Source organism: Quercus lobata, chromosome 7 (assembly GCF_001633185.2).
Source record: "Quercus lobata isolate SW786 chromosome 7, ValleyOak3.0 Primary Assembly, whole genome shotgun sequence".
Taxonomy (NCBI): domain Eukaryota; kingdom Viridiplantae; phylum Streptophyta; class Magnoliopsida; order Fagales; family Fagaceae; genus Quercus; species Quercus lobata.
Genome location: NC_044910.1, coordinates 25,329,318 through 25,342,988, shown reverse-complemented (window position 1 = coordinate 25,342,988; position 13,671 = coordinate 25,329,318). Strand labels below are relative to the sequence as shown.

The 13,671-nt window shown below is 32.5% G+C and overlaps 1 protein-coding gene across 1 annotated transcript; it reads left to right on the top strand.

Moving 5' to 3' along the window:
• The first annotated feature begins 667 nt into the window (after positions 1-667).
• Positions 668-2,752, top strand: LOC115953924 (stemmadenine O-acetyltransferase-like). The gene is made up of 2 exons (XM_031071752.1): positions 668-2,174; positions 2,521-2,752. The coding sequence occupies exon 1, from the start codon at positions 780-782 to the stop codon at positions 2,124-2,126; it is 1,347 nt and encodes a 448-aa protein (XP_030927612.1). The 5' UTR covers positions 668-779; the 3' UTR covers positions 2,127-2,174; positions 2,521-2,752.
• Positions 2,753-13,671: the final 10,919 nt, after the last annotated feature.

The window sequence follows — 13,671 nt, the reverse complement described above, 5'->3', positions numbered from 1 at the left end:
AAAAAAAAAAAAAAAAAAAAAAAAAAAGACATATTTCCTATTTTAACCAACCAAATTTCTAATTACATCCTCCCAATTTCATTGAAATAATATATTTTATTTAGAAAAGTACTAAGTTCATAATATTTTCACAAAAAAAAATATATGGTAAAATATTATTAGTTCTAATTTAAACATATCACTGAAATTACTTTTTTATCTACTAATAACAACTAGGAGTGGCAAAAGCCTAAGATAAGGAATTTAATTGAACAAAGACGGTCTTTTTCCATTTGCATTCAAAGAGAACCACCCAAATTTTTAAACTGATTATATCATCAATTTGTGAAGGAGAAGCAAACATAAACTAGAAAGATGGCGACATGTATAAACCAACCAAAATTTCGGTTCTGTTTCGAAAAGAAAGCTAATTTATTTCGTGGGAAAATTTTTTATGTTGCACAATGATTGCATCAGCAAAAGGCAAAAGCCTAAGATAAGGAATTTAATTGAACAAAGACGATCTTTTTCCATTTGCATTCAAAGAGAACCACCCAAATTTTCAAACTGATTATATCATCAATTTGTGAAGGAGAAGCAAACATAAACCAGAAAGATGGCGACATGTATAAACCAACCAAACATGAAACATCACCATTAAATTAAGTGCCAATTAATTGCCAACTAAAATTATGCACTCTCTGTGTCTCTATAAAAGGGAATAGGATCCTTTTTCTTAGCTATCTTTGTGAAGGTAAAGCAAACATATATAGAACCAGATAAACTTTTGTTTGAAAAAAATGATGATGGACGTTGATATCATTTCAAGAGAAATCATCAGACCATCATCACCAGCAATTCATCATCTAAAACCCTTCAAACTCTCTCTGTTGGACCAGCTCACTCCTACAACCTATATCCCACTTACCCTCTTTTACCCTAAGAACCATACTCATTCAACCAATCACCTAAAAAACTCACTCTCAGAAACCCTAAATACCTTCTACCCATTTTCTGGAAGGATGAAAGACAACCATTTCATTGATTATTATGATGAGGGCATTCCATTTACTGAGGCCCGAGTCAGTTGCTGTCTTTCTGACTTTCTTGAACATCCTAAAACGGAGTTGTTAAACCATTTTCTTCCTTTCCGCCCACTTTGCAAAGAACCAAACCCAATGGAAACTGCCCAAATAGCAGTACAAGTGAATATATTTGATTGTGGTGGAATAGCAATCGGTTTGTGCATGTCACATAAGATCATAGATGGAATCGCCATGAGTGCTTTCCTCAACAATTGGGCAGCCAGTGCAGGCGGGCACAGTAACAAATTAGTGCATCCTAATTTTTCAGAGGCATCATCATTATCACACTTTCCCCCGCAAGATATATTGCCTCATATTGTTGCACCTTTATTAGAAAGGCTTTGGTTCAATGGAAGCAAGTGCAAGACAGGGAGATTTGTGTTTGATTCCAAGGCCATAGCTACTCTAAAGGCGAAAGCAAAGAGTGAACGAGTGCAAAACCCAAGCCGAACTGAATCACTGTCTTGTTTCATTTTTAAACACGCAAGAGCTGCTTCTAGATTAACATCTGGTTCTCCAAGGCCATCTATACTGGGCCAAGCAGTAAACATCCGGAAAAAAACAAATCCACACTTGTCGGATTATTCTATAGGTAATCTCATTTGGTGGGCATTAGCAGCCTATGATTATAACTCACCAGAGTCGACAGATCAGATCGAGCTGCGTGGCTTGGTGGCAACCCTAAGAGAAACTATTTCGAAAATCAATAGTGATGTGAGCATTCTGCAAGGTCATGAAGATTTAAAAGCCACGATCGAGTACCTAAACCAGAAAGCTGAAATGTTACTATTCTCCAGAGAAAACCCAGATTTTTTCGCTTTCAGCAGTTGGTTGACGTTCGGATTATATGATCTCGATTTTGGATGGGGAAAACCCATTTGGACAGGGATCCATGGGGAAGTTGATTCGGGGTTTATGAATGTCACTGTACTTAAAAATACCATCTCTGGCAATGGGATTGAGGCATGGGTGTCCTTAGATGAAAAAGCTATGGCTATCTTGGAGCACAATCCTGAATTCCTTGCCTTTGCTACTTTAAACCCAAGTGTTTTAAGCCAATGAGGCGAAATCTTTATTCGTCACCTCCTGCAGAATTTTTGCGAATTAGAGGTTAGTAGGTTACTATATCATGCTGAAGACAGAGAGTCATATAATATTTATGTTATTATTGCATACAATTGGTTTGCATCAATTTAGCTTTTGACCTGGTTCGATCATAGTATATTAATGTATATACAATTGAATTATTTTATTTTATTATTATATATTAGGAGTCAGCTATATATTTGTACGTAGGACCTAAAGCTGTTTGACTTCATATTCTTGTCTACTATATATAATATAATGATAATGATGGAATGAAAGTTGAGTTTTTTTATTTTAATAGTTATGATTGTGTCCTCATGAATAACAATACCGACAATTTGTTAATGGAGCCGTTGCTTACTGATTGTAGAAACCTGGTGAAAGAGATTCCCAACAAGCAGATAATCCACAGCTATAGGGAAGCTAACCAATGCGCTGATGCGTTGGCCAAGATTGGAGCTAATAGCCTAGACTCTTTTGTAATTTTTTTGTACCCGCCGCCTGTGGTGGATATTTTGTTAGCGGCTGATAAAGTTTGCGTTCGTTGTAACAGAATTATAAATTCCTAAGTTTAATGATATTTCTTTGTTGACCAAAAAAAATAGTTATGATTGTGTCAAGTGCTCAAGTATACCCCTGTTTGGTTGGTTAGACAACAGTTTAGCTCCATGCCCAAAAATTATTGGTGGCTATTCACATTTTTGATAATATTTGATAAACAGTAGGCGACAAAATTGTAGTCTATCATTTTTCCTTGGAAAGAGGTAGGGTGATATACTATTATTCTATTTATTGCTAATATTTTATGGCATGCGCAAAGAAAGTGGGAGAAAAGCGAATATATATATATATATATATATTGAGAAATAGAAAAAAAAAAGATTATTTTTTCATGGCATGTGCAAGAAAAGATTATTAATTATTATTATTATTATTTTTTTTTTTTTTGAGAAAAGCGAAAACTAGGAGAAGAGACAAAAGTAAGGAAGTGGGTTGTATTGCTAATATTTCATGGCATGCGCAAAGAAAGTGGGAGAAACGCGAGAATATATATATATATATATATTGAGAAATAGAAAAAAAAAGATTATTTTTTCATGGCATGCGCAAAAAAAGATTATTGATTTTTTTTTTTGGTTGAGAAAAGCGAAAATTAGGAGAAGAGACAAAATTAAGGAAGTGGGTTGAACTATTATTCTATTTATTGCTAATATTTCATTTTCATGGCATGTGCAAAGAAAGTGGGAGAAAAGCGAATATATATATATATATTGAGAAATAGAAAAAAGATTATTTTTTCATGGCATGCGCAAAAAAAAGATTATTAATTTTTTTTTGAAAAGAGCGAAAATTAGGAGAAGAGACAAAAAGTAAGGAAGTGGGTTGAACTTCATTCTAATAAATCTCCATATTCTTATATATTAATGAGATTTTGAGGTTGGTGTTGATGTTTCACTTTGCTCTCTAAAATAAACTTAGCCCGAAAAGTCTTTGAGCAAGCTTCCCGAGGAGGCTAAAGTTATAATTATTAAATACTACCCACTTTGAGCATGTGATACTATTTTATTTATTTTCTAAAGGTCAGTACTTTTTCTCATATTTTATTTTTTTATTTCTAAAGGTCAATACCTTTTTTTCATCATAATTCAGGATCAGGGATAAAGCCACCAAGGGGGTAGTGGTCCCCCTGGATTTTGGGAATTTTCTTTCTAAAGGTATATTTGAGCTTCATATAGGATTTGAACTCAACAAAATTAAATTTAGCCCCCCAAACAAAGTCTTTGGCCTCATAAGCCAAACAATAGTACAAAACATTAACAAGATTACCCAAACAACACCAAAACATTTAAGAGAATTATGATTCAGTAAAAAAAAAAAAAAAAAAAAAAGGAGATCTTGTGTTTCAAGGGAATTATAATTCTTAGTTCTTAGAAAATAGAAATGTTCTCAACTTGCATTCACGTTCAAAATTCAAATGGGCAGGGTCCTCATGGATATATTTTTGACTATCAATTTGTTTTTTTAATTTTATATGTAGGTAAATGTAAAAATATACAAACAGACTATAATGTAAGAACGGAAAAGCTAATAGATATCCTAAGAACTTTAATTTAAGAAATATTTTTAAAAACTAATCTCTATGGAAAAAGAAAAAAGCAATTGATTTTTTTTTTTTTTCACAACTTTTTATATTTCTTATAAAAGTGATATTAAAATTTTTCTAAAATGGTAAATTAAGAAATTTTCTAAGGGCAGACCTTATAAGAAAATGACAAAATGAGAGGAAAAACAAAAAAAAACAATAAAACAAAACAAAATGAAGACATGAACATGCATGACTAAAACCTGAGAGAGATATAAGTATAAAGCAATAACCTAACAAAAGTGATTTTTTCCTTCTATCAGTCATGTTACAAGTCATTTAATCTTGGGTTTAATTGTTAATTAATAGATCTAGACTCTAAGCTAAGTCATCCATGATCACAGGTTGCTACATTCAAAGACTTTGCATATCACTGGAACTATAATATTACTCACTAACCCATGTGAATAAAAGTTTTAAATTTTCAGTTTGCTTAAAGTTATGAAATAGGTAATTTTCACTTTGCTTAAAGTTATGATCACTTAAAAATAAAAGTTACAATTAAAGAGGGGAAAAAATACTAATAACAATGATAAGTCCAACAATAATAATTTGGTATTTCTTTGCTATCAATAATAGTTTGTTATACATTCTCAAAAAAAAAAAAAAAAAAAAAATTGTTATACCTCAATTTTATGCTAAAGATGACATTAATTAATAATTATTTCCAATTCCTAGAAATCATACACAATAGGAACAATATTTTTTAAAACAGAATTTACCCGGAGTAGTAGTAATTAAGTTTGCAGATCTTTATCTAAAAGATAAAAGTAGGACATGCAATGAAAGTATGACATGCAAAATAAGTATTTTATAAGTTATTAAAATGTAAAGGGAATAATGTAGATAATCTAATTTGAAACAAGCTATGTTCATCAATAAAATATGACCCAACCTATTTTATAAAATATATATATATATATATATATAATCAATGAATGAGTCCTAGAAAAGCTACGTGCTTATCTGATTTTGACTATTAATTTATATTTAATATATATACATAATCAATGAATGAGTTCTAGAAAAGCTTAGTGCCGACACTAGTTGTAACCCATTTACCGATTTTAATAATAATAATAAACATTTGTATTTCTAGAATTACTTTTAATTTTTTATCTGATTTTGACTATTAATTTCTTATGTAATGCAATGAAATGCTGCCTAAGTTATAAGGAACCATGTGTACGTACATTTTTATATGTTATCAAAGTTACTACTTAGCCAACATCCACAAAAAATCGGATTTGTTATTTCCTAGCGGGTACCAAGAGAGAACCTTATCCTTTCAATCATAGCCAGAATCCCACCGCAACACCCTTTAACTACCATTTATTTTTTTCCTCTTCACAAACACACCCCAATCACTCTCTCTCTCTCACACACGCCTACATGTTTCCTTCTATGGCTTCTTTAATTCAGTTTCTTCTTCTTATTGTGTACCTTACTCACAAATCTCAACTCTCAAGCTCTGACTTTTCACTTACCAAATGCTCAAGTTCTTCCCATCACCAAAGATGTTACAACCCTCCAATATGTGTCCAGAATTCATCATGGCACTCCTCTTGTTTCCATCAATCTTGTAGTTGATCTTGGCGGTCCATTTATCTGGACTGATTGTGCCTCGACACACGTGTCATCGTCTACCCGTCTGATCCCCAATCGCTCAATCAAGTGCTCAAGAGCCAAAACCCATGACATTGAGAGCAAGTCTTGCCTTTAAGCCAAGCAGCGACGGCGCCGTAAGGAGGATTTTTTTTTTTATTTTTTTATTTATTTTCAGTTTGTTCAACACCAAAAACACAATTATAAGACAGATTATTTGTTCAACACCCCCCTCCCAAAAAAAAAAAAAAAAAAAAAGAACAGACAAAGGTAACACGAAAAGTCACGGACCAAACCAAAAACCCATAAACAAATACAATAAAAATGCAATCAAATCAAATCGATCATACCTTGTAGGTGTGCGTTTGTGGGTGGAGGACGAGGTGGAGTCTGGCAGTGGCGGGAGGCCTTGGCGGCGGCGGCGGCTGTGAGAGAGTGAGAGAGAATGAGAAAGAGAGAAGAGTTTTATTTTTTGTTTAATTTTTTGAGTAAAGAGAGTTCAGATGATAGTGGCTAGGGTTTTTCATTTTTTTGGGGCTGCTATAGGTTTTATTTATTTATTTAATAGATCATTATTATTAATATAAAAACAAACACCAGCCCAAAAAAAAAAAAAAAACAAAATAAGAAGGACCCAATTTGAGGGTCCTTATTTTAATTTTTTTTTTATAGATCATTTATATATATATATATATATAATAAAAGTTGAGTTTAGAAGTATTGGTTGCGCCTGCAACTTCACTAAATTGTAGAATTTTTTTTCATAATTTTTTTAAAAAAACCAGCAACATAGTACATGAATATATGATTTTAATTTTTACTATAATTTCTAAGTTGATAAAAATTATAATTTGATTATTATCTATATTCTATTTTATTAGAAAAAATTTTAATTAAAAAAAATAGCAACATAATACACGTTAGAGTTAAAAAAAAGGAAATCTTAATTAAAAAAAAAAACAGCAATACTGTACATGTTTCTGTGATATAAAAAAATAAATAGATATAACTACCCTTAAAAGGAAAATAGCAAATAAAAAAAAAAACAAATAATAATAATAATACAAGTAAAAAGGACCATAATTTTTATAAAAACCAACAACATAGTAGACGTTTATATGATTTTAACTTTTCCTATAATTTCTAAGTTAATGATGTAATGATAATTTGATTACAATCCAAATTCTTCGCCTAACCCTTTATATAAAAAATCTTAATTAAAAATAGGTAATTTTTAGTTGAGAAAAATCATAATTTAGTTACTATCAAAATTTTATCTTAATTTGATTTCAATGTAAATTCTTTATCTAATCCTTTATAAATTCTTTATCGAATCCTTTATTATTATTTTTTTAAAAAAAATACTTAAACTAAACTTGCAACATAGTTTATTTCATTCATTTTTAGGTTTAGGTGGTATTTCGGTTTCGGGAATATTTCGGTCATTTTTTAGGTTTAGGAGGTATTTTGGTAATTGTTTACGTTTTAGCGGGGTATTTTGGTTAATTTTTATATTCTGGGGGTAATTTGGTAATTTTCAGTGGCATTGGAGTATTTTAGAGATGGTTGATTTGTAATTATTATAGTTGGATCATAATTAGGTCTAATTGAGTACCTAGTTAAAATTCAATAAACATTAATGTTAATTAGGTTTAATTGGATTAATATTTATTTAATCCAATTAATTGGGTGGGCAAATGGATGCAGGTTGATTTTTTTTTCCCTCCCCTAAGTTGAATTTTTTAATTTCTAATGACTTTTCTAATTTCTTCAAAAATTTATGTTTCATAAGTTTTTATTTTTTATTTTTTTATATGCTGCTATAAGTCTTTTTCCTCCTTTAGCCTATATATATATATATATATATATATAAAAGGTGCCTATAGTGGCGTTTGACAAACGCCATTATAGGTTCTATACTTACAAATACAAACGCCACTATAGGCCCTTGGAAACGCTATTATAGATCCTTATTTAAAAATGCCATTATAGGGCTACCTGAACGTCACTATAGATATGCCTATAGCAGCGTTTATATAAAACGCCACTGTAAGCCCAGTATTTTGTAGTGCCAGAATCCCATAGCCTTTCAAAAGCCAAAAAAGAAAAAAAAAGATTTAATCACAGTTTCATGGTCAATTAATTTCAAAATATAATTCCTAAAATACCAGTGTTGAAGAGAGAGAGAGAGCTTGAGTGTGTCTTGGTAGTGTCACTCATTGAATTCATAGCTTGTCTTCTCAGGTTTAGCACCAAAGTAAAATGTAAGAGAAGCTTTGAATGAGCTGGGTATCTCATTGATAAATAAAGAAAGAAAGAGATTGCTGTTTTTATTGTAGATTTGGGAATGAGAGAGTTAAAAAGTAGCGAGATAGGAGGGGTTTTCAACTTACAAGAGGTCACATGTAGCAGTGAATTGTGATAGAAAATTTATTGGCTTATAGTTGTGAATAATCAATGTATCAGATTGACTAGTTTTACCTCTACCTCATTCATTGTGAAACCTTGCTCTTTTTATTTTTTTTAAAGGAGTACGCCTTACTCTTTTGCTCTGTCCATTACAAAAAACTGGTTTTACAGCCATGTTTTTCCCCTAACGATTGTGAAAACTGTCACTATAGAAGTAGCGCTTTTAGAAACTACCATAATAGGTTGACCTATTACGGCAGTTTAAAGCCAACGCTTTTTAAACTGCTGCTATAGATATTCTACTGTGGCGCTTTAAGAAATTGCTACAACAGGTAAAGCTATTATGGCGTTTTAAAATTGATGCTATAGGTGGACGTCCACTCTCATTATTAACCACACATGCATGTGGGATAATTCTAGTCCTTTTATGCACATATTCTTTTGTTATTTCATCTAAAGAAATAACAATAGTTCAACCTTTATATGTATAAAATGTTAAGACCATGTGTGAATATTATTTTATTTTAATTTTTTCTTTTCTCTTTTTTTCTTCTTCAGATAGTAAGTTAATCTTTTAGTTTAATTGTGTTAGGACATATGTAAATCATGTTAAGAACATATGTCATTATGGAATTGGCTAATTCTTTGACAAAACACACTTTATTTGTATTTGGGTAGATTTAGGATGGGTTTAGTACTTCAAGGAACAAGAGTTCAAGTTAATATTGAAGTCATGCAAATCTGTCCAAGAAACAAGTGAAGAAGTGCTGATTCATTAAAGCTCGATAGCTTTCGATAGCTCGCAAGTGAAGAAGTGCTGATTCATTAAATCTCGATAGCTAGCTCGATAGCTCTTGATAGCTCGCAACATATACGAAAATTAGTTTTTCAGATCTGATTTTCGGCCCATGCTTATGTATTTGTGTAGGGTTTCTTTTCTCACAACCCTAGACATATATAAGGCTTATTTTAAAGGTTGTCACATAAAAGAATATAAGGAGAACACATGCAGAAAGTGATCGATGCTTTATTCTCTCTGAAAGAAACTACTGCGTCTTTGTGCCTTAGGGTTTTGTAACCAAGTGTTTCTTGATCTTTATTATTGATGAAGTGAAGAACTTTGAAGCCAACATCTTCTTCAAGTTGGTGTGTTAGTCACATACTGGGATCCGTGCAAAAATGACAGCTTTCATATATTGAAGAGTTCAGAGGTTCTGAAGCGGTAGAAGATTTCTGCTATAAGTTCATCTACAGGAATTGTAGAGTCTAGGGATAAAGGTTTTAAACTAGATTTGAAACTTCTCTTTATTATAGTGAATTGTTTTTCGGGAAGATTTCCCCCCATATTTTTTTTACTGTGAAACTAGTTTGTTTCATTGGTTTTCCTGGGTCATCATTTCTTGTCTTATTTAATTTTCCGTTGTGCATGATATTGATGTTTGTTTGTTTAACAAGGTTTATTCATAATAAATCTAATTAACAACTTGGTTTAAAACTTGTTAATTTTATCAACCAGGGTCTATATTTCCCAACAAATTGAATGATTAATTACATAATGAAATATAAAAGTGAATTTTCATTTTTTTTAAACCCTAGCGCCAACCCCCCCCCCCCCCCCCCACAATCAAAATCCTAGCTTTGTCCCTGTTTAGGATTGATGTATTTTCAATTACAAAAGCACTTAAAGGTGTAGTGAGATTTATGCTTTTGTGGGTGAATTAATTTTTTCATGCTACATCTCAAAATAAAAAGAGAAGATTGAGCACAATAATAGTGTAGAACCATTCAGTATGAATTATCTTCTGAAAGTTCAAATTCTAAGTATATTAATGTTTGAAAATTTAATCAATTAACAATCGCATTAGAAATAAAGTGGATGATATTTATGGAATATTAGTCTCATTGCATGCGCTTCCCGCATGCCTTGAGGATCTTTTAATGTCATAATTTTCCATGCATCTTGATTTGAGATTTATGTGTTTGTGCACTAATGTTATGCATTTTTGAACTTCTGATACAGACAAAATTTTTATGAGGCTAGCACCTAAAAATGAACACATCCACACACAAACATATAATTTAAATGTTATTTTGTTGTTCATTTATCGGTGCTAACCTCATGATACTCTAATGACTAACCGTATCAATAGTTCACAAATACATAACATTGGTGGACAAAAAAAAAAAAAAAACTTCAATTTATAATGCATGATAAATTATGACACTAGCATTGGAGTTTCTAAAACTCAGAAAAAGTTATTTTAAACCCCAAACCACAAAAACCAAACTTCATTTGGGTTTCTATTTTTTTAAAATTTTTTAGACTTGCTATAGTAATTGAGTACTTGTAACATAACAATTACTATAGCAAGTTTTATTTTATTTTAAAAAAAATAGTTTTTCCTCTCTCTCTCTCTCTCCTAGATGAACCTAGTCTTCTCTCCGCCTCTTGCCACTCATTGCCACCACCATCTAGATGACTGTCCAACTCTCTCAGAGTTTGTGATTTGGTGTGGTGGCATTGTTTGGTGGGTTTTCAATTTGGTTTTGGGTGGCATGCAGTGGTGGTGGTGGTGGGGGTTGTGATTCTTAGGTTTCGATGGTTGTGGGTGGTGGTTTTTGGCATTGAGATTGGTTGGATTTCCTATGGGTATTTCTTTTTGGGGGTTAGCCATAGCTGAGGTCGGTGGTTGTGGTTGGTAGGCATCAACTTGAGATCGGTTGGGTTTCCAATGAGTTTTTTTTTTTTGGTCTTCTATGGCTAAGATCAGTGGTAATTGATTGGATTTGCAATGATTTTTTGGGGTTTGATATAGCTTAGATTGGTTGAATTTTTTTTTTTTTTTTTTTGGTTTGCTATGGTGGTGATCAATTGTGGTTTTTTAGGTTATTGCTGTGGTAGAGATCAATAATGATTTTTTTTTTTTGTTAGTGTGGTTTTTTTGGTGGAAATTATTTTATAGGCGAAAATGCACTTTTGGTCCCTACATTTTGGGCCTATTCTCAATTTGGTTCCTAAATTGATTTAGCTCCTAGGTCAGTTCCTGATTTTTAAAATCGTTTTTAAAAGTTCCTGCCGTCAACCCAGTGACAGAAAATGTTGAGGTGGCAAACGGAATACACTGTTTGCTGATGTGGCTAATAAAATAATAATAATAAAATATATTTAACATTTTTTAAATGCCATGTCAGCATTTTCTGAATTAAAAAAAGCCATGTCAGTTTAATTAAAAAAATAAAAATAATTTATATTTTTCAATTTCAATTCAATTCAAACTAATTTAAAAAAAAAAAAGCACAAACTTTTAAATCTAATTTTATTATTATTATTATTATTGCTTTCATTATTTTTTAGGAGGTAAGAACACATGAACTTGTTCTTCATGTTCTTCCCGAATCCAAGAACAATCAAACCCAGAACAAGAGCACAATCAAACCCAGAACAATGCAAAATTTCATAAAAAATCCTTATCCTCCACTGAAACCTCCAGAACATGAAAAAATCATCAAACCCAAACCCACATGAGAAAACCAACCCAGAAAAATCATCAAACCTCCAACCCAGAAAAATGTCAAACCCAGAAACCTCCAACCTAGAACATGAACTTCATTCTTCATGTTTTTCTCCAAATCAAGATAAACCCAATTGACTAACCCACTCAAAATCAATCTCAACACAAAAAATCCATACCCAAAAACTGAAACCACCACCAACAACCAAAACAACCACCACAATCACCCACACCACCAACCATAACAACCATAAATCACCACCAAAAACCCACCGCCGATCAACCTAGCACCACCCACCGCCGAGAGTCAAACCCAAACTCAAACAAAACGCAAGACCCATACTAAAACTCAAAACACCCAAACAAAATCCAAATTCCAAATCCAAAACCCAAACCATCTGTCGCCACTGCCACCACCACTACCACCATCAACATCCAGAACAAAGAACCAAAACCCAAACCCAGATCTCAACCAAACCCCAAACCCATATCTCAACCAATCACCACCGAACCACCACCATTACCACCATTGAACCACCAAACTAGCCAACCAAATCACAAATCAATTCTTAAACCAACCCATGATTCACAACTCATTCAAACCCATGACCCACAACCCATTCAAACTCGATCCAATCACCAAAACAACATCATCGACCAACGAAACAACACCACCGACCACCAAAACAACACCACCGAAACTTTGAAACCAACCTAAGACTCAAAAGCCATTCAAACCAATAACCCATTCAAACCCCAAACCTAGAGGTGTCCGGAAGAGGCCGTGGGGCCGTTTTGCGGTGGAGATCCGAGACCCCTAGAAGAAGACCCGTAAGTGGCTGGGCACCTTCGACATGGTGGAGGAAGCCACTCTAGCCTACGACGAGGCCACCCTCAGCCTCCGTGGTCCTAAAGCCAAGACTAACTTCGGCTTCATCCTCCCTCCTCCCTCACCAACTAGTCTTCCTCCTCCACCGGTGAGATCGGAGTACAGGGGCTACAAGATGGAGAACTTGGCGGTCATGACCACTCAAACTCAGCACAACACCAGAACCTCCTCGTCTCTAGAGAAAATGCCCTTTCTTTTCGATTTGAATTGATAGGAACTCAATTTTTTAAACTGAAAAAGCTTTTTTTTTTTCTTAATTTAATTAAATTAATGTTTATTTATTTATTTATTTTAAAATTTCTGACCTAGATTTTTGTTTTAATTTTTTATTAATTTAAATCTGATGTGGCATTTCAAAAATGCTAAATAAGTTTTTTTAATAATATTTTAATATCCACGTCAACACCATGTCAGCAAGTAGGACATGTCGTTTGCCACCTTAGCATTTTCTATCGCTGGGTTGATGGCAGAAACTATTTTAAAAACGATTTTTAAAAATCAGGGACTAACCTAGGAGCTAAATCAATTTAGGTACCAAATTGAGAATAAGCCCAAAATTTAGGGACCAAAAGTGCATTTTCGCCTATTTTATATTAGGAGTAATTCTCCCCCCTTGAGGTTTGGGGGGAAAGTGTTTTCCCTTTCAAGTTTGGATGGAGTGTCATTTTCCCAAACCTTAAAAGAGGGGAGTGTAATTGCCCTTTTATATTATATTAGTTTATAGGTTGTATGTTGAAAGTAAAAAAAATGAGATATAAGATGAATTTTAAAATAATGTGTTAAAATAAATAAAGTAGTTTTTAAAAATGTAAAATAAGTTTTTTTTTTTTTTTTCAAAGAAGATATCCGGAAGCTAATGATTATTACTATCCAACTGTGTTTATAAAAGTTGAAACAAAAGTGTTGTTTTAAACTTCACAAAAAAAGAAAAAAAAAAAGGAAAAAAAAGGAAAAAAAAAAAAA

Coding starts and splice junctions, on each gene's coding strand:
- LOC115953924 (XM_031071752.1), top strand. CDS start 780: ATGATGATGGACGTTGATATCATTTCAAGAGAAATCATCAGACCATCA.